General features: G+C 38.6%; 2 protein-coding genes across 2 annotated transcripts in view; one reads left to right on the forward strand and one right to left on the reverse strand.

Moving 5' to 3' along the window:
- Window positions 1-12,216, forward strand: part of LOC138764080 (ankyrin repeat and SOCS box protein 17-like) — a 30,415-nt gene extending 18,199 nt beyond the window's left edge. Inside the window, exon 3 of the mRNA XM_069939404.1 lies at window positions 11,817-12,216. Within this exon, the coding sequence (XP_069795505.1) occupies window positions 11,817-12,023 (207 nt within the window). The 3' untranslated portion in view covers window positions 12,024-12,216. The remainder of the gene's footprint in view (window positions 1-11,816) is intronic.
- The window catches only part of msh4 (mutS homolog 4), a 230,093-nt gene continuing 228,723 nt past the window's right edge, over window positions 12,133-13,502 (reverse strand). Inside the window, exons 21-22 of the mRNA XM_069942394.1 lie at window positions 13,071-13,207; window positions 12,133-12,416 (exon numbers count right to left, since the gene is read on the reverse strand). Coding sequence (XP_069798495.1) covers window positions 12,323-12,416; window positions 13,071-13,207 — 231 coding nt within the window. The 3' untranslated portion in view covers window positions 12,133-12,322. The remainder of the gene's footprint in view (window positions 12,417-13,070; window positions 13,208-13,502) is intronic.

A 13,502-nucleotide genomic window follows, 5' to 3' on the forward strand; every position in this document is an offset into this window, starting at 1 on the left:
CTATGTGGAGTACCCAGGTAGCAGGGAGGACACCATCTCCATCAGGGACCTGGCACCTGCCAGAACAGAGAGTCCATTGCCTCAAGTTCCCTGTGAGCCACGGAGCTCATTCTCACCACCCCCAGCCAGGGCCTCGGGGGATCCAGTTCAGGAGGAAAGTGCATCCATCTCCACCTTTGAGCCATTGACCCAGCCCGCCTCTCCTCCCTCACAAGGGGACCAGGAGACCCAAGGAGTCCAAGGCCCCCAGTGCAAAGGCACTCCACCAGGATCTCCAGACCCCCGGACCACTTAAATCTATAAATTTGTAAATAACTGAATATGTTTTAATTATGTTTTTTCTGAACCCATGTTCTCTGTCTTCATTCACAGACCCTAAACTCTATAGGAAGCGGTGAATGAAGTGAATTGAGATTCACTGGTAGTGTGTTGTACTGATGGCTGGCTCACATCTCCCCACATATAATCCTGGTTTCCCGCCTAAACCCAGAACCCTTCTGAAGATGACTGTGAGACCTCAACCCTTAGTTATAAGCTAATAAAAGCATTTGCTCTCCCTCCAGTCTTGAAAGCCTTTATTCACACTATAATTTCCAAATGAATGCCCCACTTTCAGGACCTGTGGCACAAAAGGATATACCCAACACCCTTTCCTTTCAGCTACATTCTTGACCAAAATCCCTAATCGAGTTTAGTCCCGGTCAGACAAAAGCAAGTACAATCAAATTTGGCAATTCACTCTCTCTCCGATGGAAAGATGTAGTGGTTGCTTTGGCAGCACATATACTATGGAAAGATGTACAAACTACAATACCGTAGAGCAAAAAAAAACATAATTCAAAGATCACGTGATGTGAAGGGAGGAGTAGGACGTGTCCCCAAGAGCTTCTAGACCAGGACAAAAGAAAAACACCTAAAAATTGAACTTAGAAGATATGAAAATAATAAAATGAAAGAATAAATCCCCTACCAGAAGAAGATGGGAAGAAAGAACTCCAATCAACAGAACACTTTGTTCTGCCGGTGGTAAGATTGATAGCACATCTCCTTGAGATGAGGTCTTGGTATCGGCATCAACAACTATGTCACCCAATATCAAAATGCTTTCAAACAACTAACAAAATCAAGTTTCCCACTGTTTTGGGGTTAGATACTTGTTTTCATTGTGAGTAATTTTTTCTCCTTCATTTGAATGACTCACTGTTGATCTGTGGTGCATTTCCAGATTTGAATGACTCACTGTTGATCAGTGGTGCATTTCCAGATTTGAATGACTCACTGGTGATCTGTGGTGCATTTCCAGATTTGAATGACTCACTGTTGATCTGTGGTGCATTTCCAGATTTGAATGACTCACTGTTGATCTGTGGTGCATTTCCAGATTTGAATGACTCACTGGTGATCTGTGGTGCATTTCCAGATTTGAATGACTCACTGGTGATCTGTGGTGCATTTCCAGATTTGAATGACTCACTGTTGATCTGTGGTGCATTTCATGATTTGAATGACTCACTGGTGATCTGTGGTGCATTTCCAGATTTGAATGACTCACTGTTGATCTGTGGTGCATTTCCAGATTCGAATGACTCACTGGTGATCTGTGGTGCATTTCCAGATTTGAACGACTCACTGGTGATCTGTGGTGCATTTCCAGATTTGAATGACTCACTGGTGATCAGTGGTGCATTTCCAGATTTGAACGACTCACTAGTGATCTGTGGTGCATTTCCAGATTTGAATGACTCACTGTTGATCTGTGGTGCATTTCCAGATTTGAATGACTCACTGGTGATCAGTGGTGCATTTCCAGATTTGAATGACTCACTGTTTTTTTTTTGTTTTTTTTTAATTTTTTATTTTTCACACCATAAATCACAATAGCCATGATATACACTTTTTCTTTTCCACACATTTACAGTGACTTTTTCTCCCCCCCCCCCCTCCCTCCTCCCAAGCCACCCCCCCACCCCCCCTCATCCATTTTAGGTATACAATCTAGGTTGCATTAATTCAGTCAGACAATGTTGTCATTCAACAAAAATACACCAGAAATTCTACAGAGTTCATTCTTGTCTTTCCTTCTCCTTCCATCAACTTAGGTAATGTTTGTCCCCGGTAGGTTTTCGCTATTGTATTTAATGTAAGGCTCCCATACTTGTTCGAATATTTCAATATTATTTCTTAAACTATATGTTATTTTTTCTAATGGAATACATTTATTCATTTCTATATACCATTGTTGTATTTTCAAATTATCTTCCAATTTCCAGGTTGACATAATACATTTTTTTGCTACGGCTAGGGCTATCTTAACAAATCTTTTTTGTGCATCTTCCAAGTCAATTGCAAATTCTTTATTTTTTATGTTACTTAGGAGAAAGATCTCTGGATTCTTTGGTATATTGTTTTCTGTTATTTTATTTAATATCTGATTGAGATCATCCCAAAATTTTTCTACTCTCTCACATGTCCAGATTGCATGAATTGTTGTTCCCCTTTCTTTTTTACATCGAAAACATCTATCAGATACTGTTGGGTCCCATTTATTTAACTTTTGCGGTGTAATGTATAGTCTGTGTAACCAATTATATTGTATCATACGCAGCCTTGTATTTATTGTATTTCTCATTGTTCCAGAACATAATTTCTCCCATGTTTCCTTTTTTATCTTTATATTTAAATCTTGTTCCCATTTTTGTTTAGTTTTACCATTTGTTTCCTCATTCTCCTTTTCTTGCAGTTTAATATACATATTTGTTATAAATCTTTTGATTAACATTGTATCTGTAATCACATATTCAAGGTTACTTCCCTCTGGTAAACTCAAATTGCTTCCTAATTTATCTTTCAAGTAGGATCTCAGTTGGTAATATGCCAGCGCTGTATCTCCAGTTATATTGTACTTATCTCTCATTTGTTCAAAGGATAAGAATCTACTTCCTGAAAAACAATTTTCTATTCTTTTAATCCCTTTTTTTTCCCATTTTCTAAAGGAAAGGTTGTCTATTGTAAAAGGGAGTAGCTTATTTTGCGTCAATATTAGTTTTGGTAATTGATAATTTGTTTTATTTCTTTCTACATGAATCTTCTTCCATATATTGAGGAGATGGTGTAATACTGGAGAAGTTCTATGTTGTACCAATTTTTCGTCCCATTTATATAATATGTGTTCAGGTATCTTTTCCCCTATTTTATCTAATTCTAATCTCGTCCAGTCTGGTTTTTCCCTTGTTTGATAAAAATCTGATAGGTACCTTAATTGTGCGGCTCTATAATAATTTTTGAAGTTTGGCAATTGTAAGCCTCCTTGTTTATACCATTCTGTTAATTTATCTAGTGCTATCCTTGGTTTCCCCCCTCTCCATAAAAATTTCCTTATTATTTTCTTTAACTCTTTGAAGAATTTTTCTGTCAGTTGTATTGGCAATGCCTGAAATAAGTATAGTATCCTTGGAAAAATGTTCATTTTAATACAGTTTATCCTTCCTATCAGTGTTAGTGGTAGCTCTTTCCAATGCTCTAAATCGTCCTGTAATTTTTTCATTAGTGGATTGTAATTGAGTTTATATAATTGGTATAGATTTTTGTTTATTTGTACTCCTAGGTATCTTATTGCCTGCATTTGCCATCTGAATGGGGATTCCTTCTTAAATTTTGAGAAATCCGCGTTATTCATAGGCATTGCTTCACTTTTATTTACGTTTATCTTGTATCCCGACACTTCTCCATATTCCTTCAATTTCTTATATAGTTCTTTTATTGATAGTTCTGGTTCTGTTAAGTACACTATCACATCATCCGCAAATAGACTGATTTTATATTCCCTGTCTTTTATTTTTATTCCTTTTATATTATTATCTATTCTTATCGATTCTGCTAGTGGTTCTATAGCTAGCGCAAACAATAATGGTGATAGTGGGCATCCCTGCCGCGTTGACCTGCTTAAGTTAAATTGCTTTGATACATGTCCATTTACTGTCACTTTCGCTAACGGTCCCTTATATAATGCTTTAATCCAATTAATATACTTCTCCGGTAAACTGAATTTTTGCAATACTTTGAACAAGTAATTCCATTCTACTCTGTCGAAGGCCTTCTCTGCGTCTAAAGCAACTGCTACTGCAGGTGCTTTATTTCCTTCTACTGCATGAATTAAGTTAATAAATTTACAAATATTGTCTGTTGTGCGTCTTTTTTTGATAAATCCAGTTTGGTCTAAATTTACCATTTTTGGTACCTGTTCTGCTAATCTGTTTGCTAATAGTTTAGCTATTATCTTATAATCTGTGTTTAGCAGAGATATTGGTCTATATGATGCTGGTGAGAGTGGATCTTTCCCTTGTTTTAGTATCACTGTAATTATTGCTGTTTTACATGAATCTGGTAAGTTTTGTGTCTCATCAATCTGGTTGATTACATCCAGGAGGGGCGGTATTAATAGGTCTTTAAATGTTTTGTAGAATTCTATTGGGAGTCCATCCTCTCCTGGTGTCTTATTATTTGGTAATTTTTTTATTATCTCTTGTATTTCTACTGTTCCAAATGGTTCTGTTAATTTATTTTGTTCCTCTATTTGTAGTTTTGGTAGTTCAATTTTAGTCAAAAATTCATCTATTTTCCCTTCTTTCCCTTCGTTTTCAGTTCGGTATAATTGTTCATAGAATTCTCTGAAGTTTTCCTTAATTTCTTTTGGATTATATGTAATTTGTTTGTCTTTTTTCCTTGTTGCCAATACCATTTTCTTAGTTTGCTCTGTCTTAAGCTGCCATGCTAAGATTTTGTGTGTTTTTTCACCTAGTTCATAATATTTCTGTTTTGTCTTCATTATATTCTTCTCCACCTTATATGTTTGTAATGTTTCATATTTTATTTTTTTATCCGCCAATTCTCTTCTTTTGGTTGTATCTTCCTTTATTGCTAATTTTTTTTCTATGTTTACTATTTCCCTTTCCAACTGCTCTGTTTCCTGATTATAGTCCTTCTTCATCTTGGTTGCATAACTTATTATTTGTCCTCTAATGAATGCGTCCCATAGTATAAACTTATCTTCCACTGATTCCGTATTTACTTCAAAGTACATTTTTAATTGTTTTTCAATAAATTCTCTAAAAATCCTGTCTTTTAAGTAGCATGGGGTTTAATCTCCATCTATACATTCGTGGAGGGATGTCCTCTAGCTTTACTGTCAGTATTAAGGGTGAATGCATTTTCACCTGCATTTGCCATCTGAATGGGGATTCCTTCTTAAATTTAGCATTCTCGCTTTATATTCTGTTTTTCTTACTCTATCCTGCATACTAGCTGATAACAAAAATAGGTCTATTCTTGAGTATGTTTTATGTCTAGTCGAGTAGTATGAGTATTCCTTTTCTTTTGGGTTTTGTTTCCTCCATATGTCCACAAGTTTCATTTCTTGCATTGATTTAATTATAAATTTGGTTACTTTGTTCTTCCTGTTAATTTTTTTCCCCGTTTTATCCATATTTGGATCCAAATTCAGATTGAAATCCCCTCCTATTAGTATGTTCCCTTGCGTATTAGCTACCTTCAAAAAGATATCTTGCATAAACTTTTGATCTTCTTCATTAGGTGAATATATATTAAGTAGATTACAAAGCTCCGAATATATCTGACATTTTATCATAACATATATCCCTGCTGGATGTATTATTTCCTCTTCTATTTTAAATGGCACATTTTTGCTAATTAATATAGCCACTCCTCTTGCTTTTGAATTATACGATGCTGCTGTTACATGTCCTACCCAATCTCTCTTTAATTTCTTGTGCTCCAATTCAGTTAAGTGTGTTTCTTGGACAAATGCTATATCTATTTTTTCCTTTTTCAGTAAATTTAGTAGTTTCTTCCTTTTAATTTGGTTATGTATTCCATTAATATTTAAAGTCATATAGTTCAGCGTAGCCATTTTATATTTTGTTTATCTTCTCTTTCCGTTTTTCCATCATTACCTTTCCTCCTTTTCCAATTCTGTTTTCTTATTTTCAAATCTTTACCAGACAACATTCTTACAACATCTAACATTTTCCTTATTCTCCTATTTCTATCTTCTTTATCCCCAATCTCCCCTTCCCCTCCTGAGTTGTCCTTTATCCCTTGTCGGACAACCACATCTCCCCTCTCCATTTGGATTTGCGAATCCACTCGCAAGCGTCAACTAATTTTGCAGTGACCGCTCTTTTCCCCCACCCAGCCCCCCACAGAAAAGATTTCACTTTTCATATGTCACAAAGGTCACTCTTTTAATTCCCTCCTTATTCTCTCTATTCCATTACCTTCCCTTATTAATTCTTGTCTATACTATCTATGTTTTCCTCTAATTACAGATACTTTCACGTATGCCCATTGTCTCTATTCACTCTTATACCTCTTTACCCGCATACATATCAATCGTGGTCATTTTTACCCTCATTACCCGTCTTCATCCCTCAGTCTATTTTTGTCTTTACCCACATACATATCAATCGTGATCATTTTTACTCTCATTACCCGGCTTCATCCCTCAGTCTATTTTTGTAATTGTTCTGCAAATTTTCGTGCTTCTTTTGGATCCGAAAAACAGTCTGTTTTGTTGTCCTGGAATAAATATTTTCAATACCGCAGGATGCTTCAGTGTAAATTTATACCCTTTCTTCCATAAAATCGCCTTTGCTGTATTGAACTCTTTTCTCTTCTTTAGGAGTTCAAAACTGAATGACTCACTGTTGATCTGTGGTGCATTTCCAGATTTGAATGACTCACTGTTGATCTGTGGTGCATTTCCAGATTTGAATGACTCACTGGTGATCTGTGGTGCATTTCCAGATTTGAATGACTCACTGTTGATCTGTGGTGCATTTCCAGATTTGAATGACTCACTGGTGATCAGTAGTGCAATTCCAGATTTGAATGACTCACTGTTGATCTGTGGTGCATTTCCAGATTTGAATGACTCACTGGTGATCTGTGGTGCATTTCCAGATTTGAATGACTCACTGGTGATCTGTGGTGCATTTCCAGATTTGAATGACTCACTGGTGATCTGTGGTGCATTTCCAGATTTGAATGACTCACTGGTGATCTGTGGTGCATTTCCAGATTTGAATGACTCACTGTTGATCTGTGGTGCATTTCCAGATTTGAATGACTCACTGGTGATCAGTGGGGCATTTCCAGATTTGAATGACTCACTGGTGATCAGTGGTGCATTTCCAGATTTGAATGACTCACTGGTGATCTGTGGTGCATTTCCAGATTTGAATGACTCACTGTTGATCTGTGGTGCATTTCCAGATTTGAATGACTCACTGTTGATCTGTGGTGCATTTCCAGATTTGAATAACTCACTGGTGATCAGTGGTGCATTTCCAGATTTGAATGACTCACTGGTGATCTGTGGTGCATTTCCAGATTTGAATGACTCACTGTTGATCTGTGGTGCATTTCCAGATTTGAATGACTCACTGGTGATTGGAGGTGCATTTCCAGATTTGAATGACTCACTGTTGATCTGTGGTGCATTTCCAGATTTGAATGACTCACTGGTGATCTGTGGTGCATTTCCAGATTTGAATGACTCACTGTTGATCTGTGGTGCATTTCCAGATTTGAATGACTCACTGTTGATCTGTGGTGCATTTCCAGATTTGAATGACTCACTGTTGATCTGTGGTGCATTTCCAGATTTGATTGACTCACTGGTGATCTGAGGTGCATGTCCAGATTTGAATGACTCACTGTTGATCTGTGGTGCATTTCCAGATTTGAATGACTCACTGGTGATCTGTGGTGCATTTCCAGATTTGAATGACTCACTGGTGATCTGTGGTGCATTTCCAGATTTGAATGACTCACTGGTGATCTGTGGTGCATTTCCAGATTTGAATGACTCACTGTTGATCTATGGTGCAATTCCAGATTTGAATGACTCACTGGAATCTGTGGTGCATTTCTAGATTTGAATGACTCACTGGTGTTCTGTGGTGCATTTCCAGATTTGAATGACTCACTGGTGATCAGTGGTGCATTTCCAGATTTGAATGACTCACTAGTGATCTGTGGTGCATTTCCAGATTTGAATGACTCACTGTTGATCTGTGGTGCATTTCCAGATTTAAATGACTCACTGGTGATCTGTGGTGCATTTCTAGATTTGAATGACTCACTGGTGATCTGTGGTGCATTTCCAGATTTGAATGACTCACTGGTGATCTGTGGTGCATTTCCAGATTTGAATGACTCACTGTTGATCAGTGGTGCATTTCCAGATTTGAATGACTCACTGGTGATCTGTGGTGCATTTCCAGATTTGAATGACTCACTGGTGATCTGTGGTGCATTTCCAGATTTGAATGACTCACTGGTGATCAGTGGTGCATTTCCAGATTTGAATGACTCACTGGTGATCTGTGGTGCATTTCCAGATTTGAATGACTCACTGGTGATCTGTGGTGCATTTCCAGATTTGAATGACTCACTGGTGATCTGTGGTGCATTTCCAGATTTGAATGACTCACTGGTGATCTGTGGTGCATTTCTAGATTTGAATGACTCACTGGTGATCTGTTGTGCATTTCCAGATTTGAATGACTCACTGGTGATCAGTGGTGCATTTCCAGATTTGAATGACTCACTGGTGATCTGTGGTGCATTTCCAGATTTGAATGACTCACTGGTGATCTGTGGTGCATTTCCAGATTTGAATGACTCACTGGTGATCTGTGGTGCATTTCCAGATTTGAATGACTCACTGGTGATCTGTGGTGCATTTCCAGATTTGAATGACTCACTGGTGATCTGTGGTGCATTTCCAGATTTGAATGACTCACTGGTGATCTGTGGTGCATTTCCAGATTTGAATGACTCACTTGTGATCTGTGGTGCATTTCCAGATTTGAATGACTCACTGGTGATCTGTGGTGCATTTCCAGATTTGAATGACTCACTGTTGATCTGTGGTGCATTTCCAGATTTGAATGACTCACTGTTGATCTGTGGTGCATTTCCAGATTTGAATGACTCACTGGTGATCTGTGGTGCATTTCCAGATTTGAACGACTCACTGGTGATCTGTGGTGCATTTCCAGATTTGAATGACTCACTGGTGATCAGTGGTGCATTTCCAGATTTGAACGACTCACTGGTGATCTGTGGTGCATTTCCAGATTTGAATGACTCACTGTTGATCTGTGGTGCATTTCCAGATTTGAACGACTCACTGGTGATCTGTGGTGCATTTCCAGATTTGAATGACTCACTGGTGATCTGTGGTGCATTTCCAGATTTGAATGACTCACTGGTGATCTGTGGAGCATTTCCAGATTTGAATGACTCACTGGTGATCTGTGGTGCATTTCCAGATTTGAATGACTCACTGGTGATCAGTGGTGCATTTCCAGATTTGAATGACTCACTGGTGATCTGTGGTGCATTTCCAGATTTGAATGACTCACTGGTGATCTGTGGTGCATTTCCAGATTTGAATGACTCACTGGTGATCTGTGGTGCAATCCAGATTTGAATGACTCACTGGTGATCTGTGGTGCATTTCCAGATTTGAATGACTCACTGTTGATCTGTGGTGCATTTCCAGATTTGAATGACTCACTGGTGATCTGTGGTGCATTTCCAGATTTGAATGACTCACTGGTGATCTGTGGTGCATTTCCAGATTTGAATGACTCACTGGTGATCTGTGGTGCATTTCCAGATTTGAATGACTCACTGTTGATCTGTGGTGCATTTCCAGATTTGAATGACTCACTGTTGATCTGTGGTGCATTTCCAGATTTGAATGACTCACTGGTGATCTGTGGTGCATTTCCAGATTTGAATGACTCACTGGTGATCTGTGGTGCATTTCCAGATTTGAATGACTCACTGGTGATCTGTGGTGCATTTCCAGATTTGAATGACTCACTGTTGATCTGTGGTGCATTTCCAGATTTGAATGACTCACTGGTGATCTGTGGTGCATTTCCGGATTTGAGTGACTCACTGGTGATCTGTGGTGCATTTCCAGATTTGAATGACTCACTGGTGATCTGTGGTGCATTTCCAGATTTGAATGACTCACTGGTGATCTGTGGTGCATTTCCAGATTTGAATGACTCACTGGTGATCTGTGGTGCATTTCCAGATTTGAATGACTCACTGGTGATCTGTGGTGCATTTCCAGATTTGAATGACTCACTGGTGATCTGTGGTGCATTTCCAGATTTGAATGACTCACTGTTGATCTGTGGTGCATTTCCAGATTTGAATGACTCACTGGTGATCTGTGGTGCATTTCCGGATTTGAATGACTCACTGGTGATCTGTGGTGCATTTCCAGATTTGAATGACTCACTGGTGATCTGTGGTGCATTTCCAGATTTGAATGACTCACTGGTGATCTGTGGTGCATTTCCAGATTTGAAGATACCTTCCCTAACCTGAAATGTATCATCATCAGTCTTTTGGAAGGAATTCAGTTGATCTTGTTGCTTGAACTTTTTCTAAGTTTTTTGATAAGTTATAGTCAGTTATGTTCATACATTGTCTCTGATTGAAGTACATGATGCACAAACATTCTTCAAGTAGAGACAATTGAAAACTTCAATTACATAATGTCTATGTTTCAGTATTTATTTCATTTATGGTAGCATCAGTGTGGCCCACCGTTCAATCACTGACTCTCCAAAAGGCCCACATATGGCAAAAGATTGCTCTTCTCGGGCTTAGAAACTGTCAAAGGCAATTCAAGATGTACTTGGAAACATAGCCTTTGGCCACCCAAACACCCTGATCCCCAAGCACCCAGCTCTATTTAATGCCATTTATTTAATTCTCTCCACATTCCCATCAACTCTTCCCACATTCTACCACTCACCTGCAATGAGGAAGTAATTTAGAGAGGTCAATTAACCTTCCATCCTTCTCGACAAAGGTTTTGGAGAGAAGGCGGGAGAATTGTGGTTGAGAGGAAAAACACATCAGCTATGATTTGATTAGTAGTACAGACTCAATAGGCCTAACAGCCTCTCCTCCAACATCCTATAGTCAGCTATAAACTGCTTATAGACAGCACCAGAAAAAAGGACTGAACCCAGGTTGTTGGAGCTTGAGTCAGCATGTCTATGAGCTGCACCTCTGTGGCAACATCTGCTTTAAAACCAACTTCCAGTTCATCTCTATCTCCAGTGTAACAGAAAGAGAGAGAGAGAGAGAGAGAGAGAGAGAGAGAGAGAAAGAGAGAGAGAGAGAGAGAAAGAAATGCCAGGTGATGTCTGTGGTGAAGTGGGCTGGATTGAGCCATGTTAGTAAATGGATCAGTAATACTAATATTACATGGAATGCACACCATTAATTGCCCAGTAACTGTTGTGCCATGTCCAATAATATTCAGTCAAAAATAATGAAATGAAAAAGAACTACATGCTTGTAACATAAAAACATCCCAAGATGCTTTACAGGAATGTTATTAGAAAATAAATCTGATATTAGGCTTGGTTTAAAACTTGATTGAAAAAAAAATGTTAAAAGAATATATTTTGGGAAAAGAGTTAATAAGAGTGGCAGAAATGTTCAGGAAGCAATCTCAAGTGAAGTGAGTGTTGGGCAAGTAGGTCATGATTGGAATACAAATATCCTGGAGGGTTCAAGGGCTAACGTAAACCACTGAGATAAGGAGAGGTGAGGCCAAGGAGGGATCGAAACACAAGGATGATCATTTTTAAATTCTGTATTGCTTGACTGTCCAGACAATGAGACAATGAGAAAAAATGAGCATAAAAAATGGACATCAGTATAATGCATTTTCCTTGTTACTCTGTTTTCAGGCACAAGTCAATGTTAAAAGGAAACCTCTCATTTCCAACTGGTTGGATTACATTCCCGTGGGAAGATATCAGCACCCGTGTGAGCTCCTCCATCTCTGCAGAATGTGTATTAGAAGTTGCCTTCTAACCAAATGCCAGCTGCCCAGAGGAATATCCTCACTACCACTTCCCAAATCTCTTCAGAATTACTTGAATTTGGAAAGATAATGTGAAAAGGTCTCTCCCTTCCTGCCCATCTCTCCCTTAAATGCAGGCCCGTTTAATATATTGGGAACAGGGACATCACAGAGAAAGAAAGAAAAGCCTGACCCTTCAAGAAAGAAAAATACAACTGATTTATTATTTCAGCATCCTTTACATTGTGTTCTATGAGTTCACAACATGCAATAAACTCAGAATTTGCAACAATCTCTGCAACTCTTTTGTAACATCTTAAACATTCAACATTTCCCCAGGGATGCATTCAAATCCAAAACTCACTTACTTTAATCTTTTTATGTCCAATTTTAAGTAAGGCATGCCAGGCAGACCATGACATGGCACATACCTATTGTGATGTTCTTATCTCTCCCTTTCTGCGCAGATGGAACTGGTACCAACCTGTACGGGAAGTGAGAACTAACAATGGACAAAGAGGGCTTTAAAGAGGGCAATGTGGAAGAACAACAGTTGTTCTCCTCAACCAATAAGATCTGAGCAAAGGTTGCAAAGGAAATAAAGTGACAAAGTTAAATTGGGATCTGAAAGGGAAATGGGACCAAGAAGAATGTGGACTGAGAGAAAATAGGTAGAAAAGAAAATAAAGAAGGCCTTGCAAAACAGAGCGTGATTCCACAAATTTAAAATTGTTTTCCTTCTGTGCTGAAGGTTTTGAGGCATTGTTGAAGAATAAATATTCACTTAAAATGGTTCTTAAGCTCCAGCCCTCAACTTTTAAAGAAATTTTAATGTATTTAGTGTATTAATTCAACAGTTTTTGAAAATGAGGGTGAGATATTGTTTTCATGAAGTCAAGCACAGGCCAACACTAATGGTCCAACTCGTGGGCTTTACTAATTCACAGGACATCACTTCCTGATTACAAGTTGCTGAAAGATTAACAGATCTATTTTGTGAAACGACCTGGTCAATGTTTTCCTTCAAACAACAACAGTTGTTTCAAACATCATGTGACTATCAGTGCTGTAAAATGGTTTTCAGTGGGAAAGATCTGTTTGAGGAGACAGTTCGGCAGTGAGGCACTCTACTTCGTACCTTTTCTTGAGGCCTGTTAGATACATCCGCAAACGATCTGGGTCAAGACAGGAGTTTCTTGCTGCTTGTATAAGGCGGGTAGCCAGATGATGCGTAGCTCTCTGCTGTACAGACTCAGCCGCGCTTCTCTGTTTATACTGAAAAATCAAACAAGAATCAAGGTATTTTACAAGGCTCAATGGAGTTTTATCTCAGCTGTGCTCAGAGGGTAGCTTGAAGAATGAGAAGATCATTGCCAGGTGACAGTCTGGAGGGAACATTACACAAAGGCTTTAAGGCAAGGCCTCCCCCCTGCAGATGGTTACAAAATAGACCCTGTTTGAGGAATAGCAGGGTTATATCCATATTTACGCTTCTGTTCGACGTTGGAGTTAATTTGACCCATTGAGTATATTCCTGCTCTCTGAGGAATCTCTTCAATACTATTTCTCC

Source organism: Narcine bancroftii, chromosome 5, assembly GCF_036971445.1.
Source record: "Narcine bancroftii isolate sNarBan1 chromosome 5, sNarBan1.hap1, whole genome shotgun sequence".
NCBI lineage: Eukaryota > Metazoa > Chordata > Chondrichthyes > Torpediniformes > Narcinidae > Narcine > Narcine bancroftii.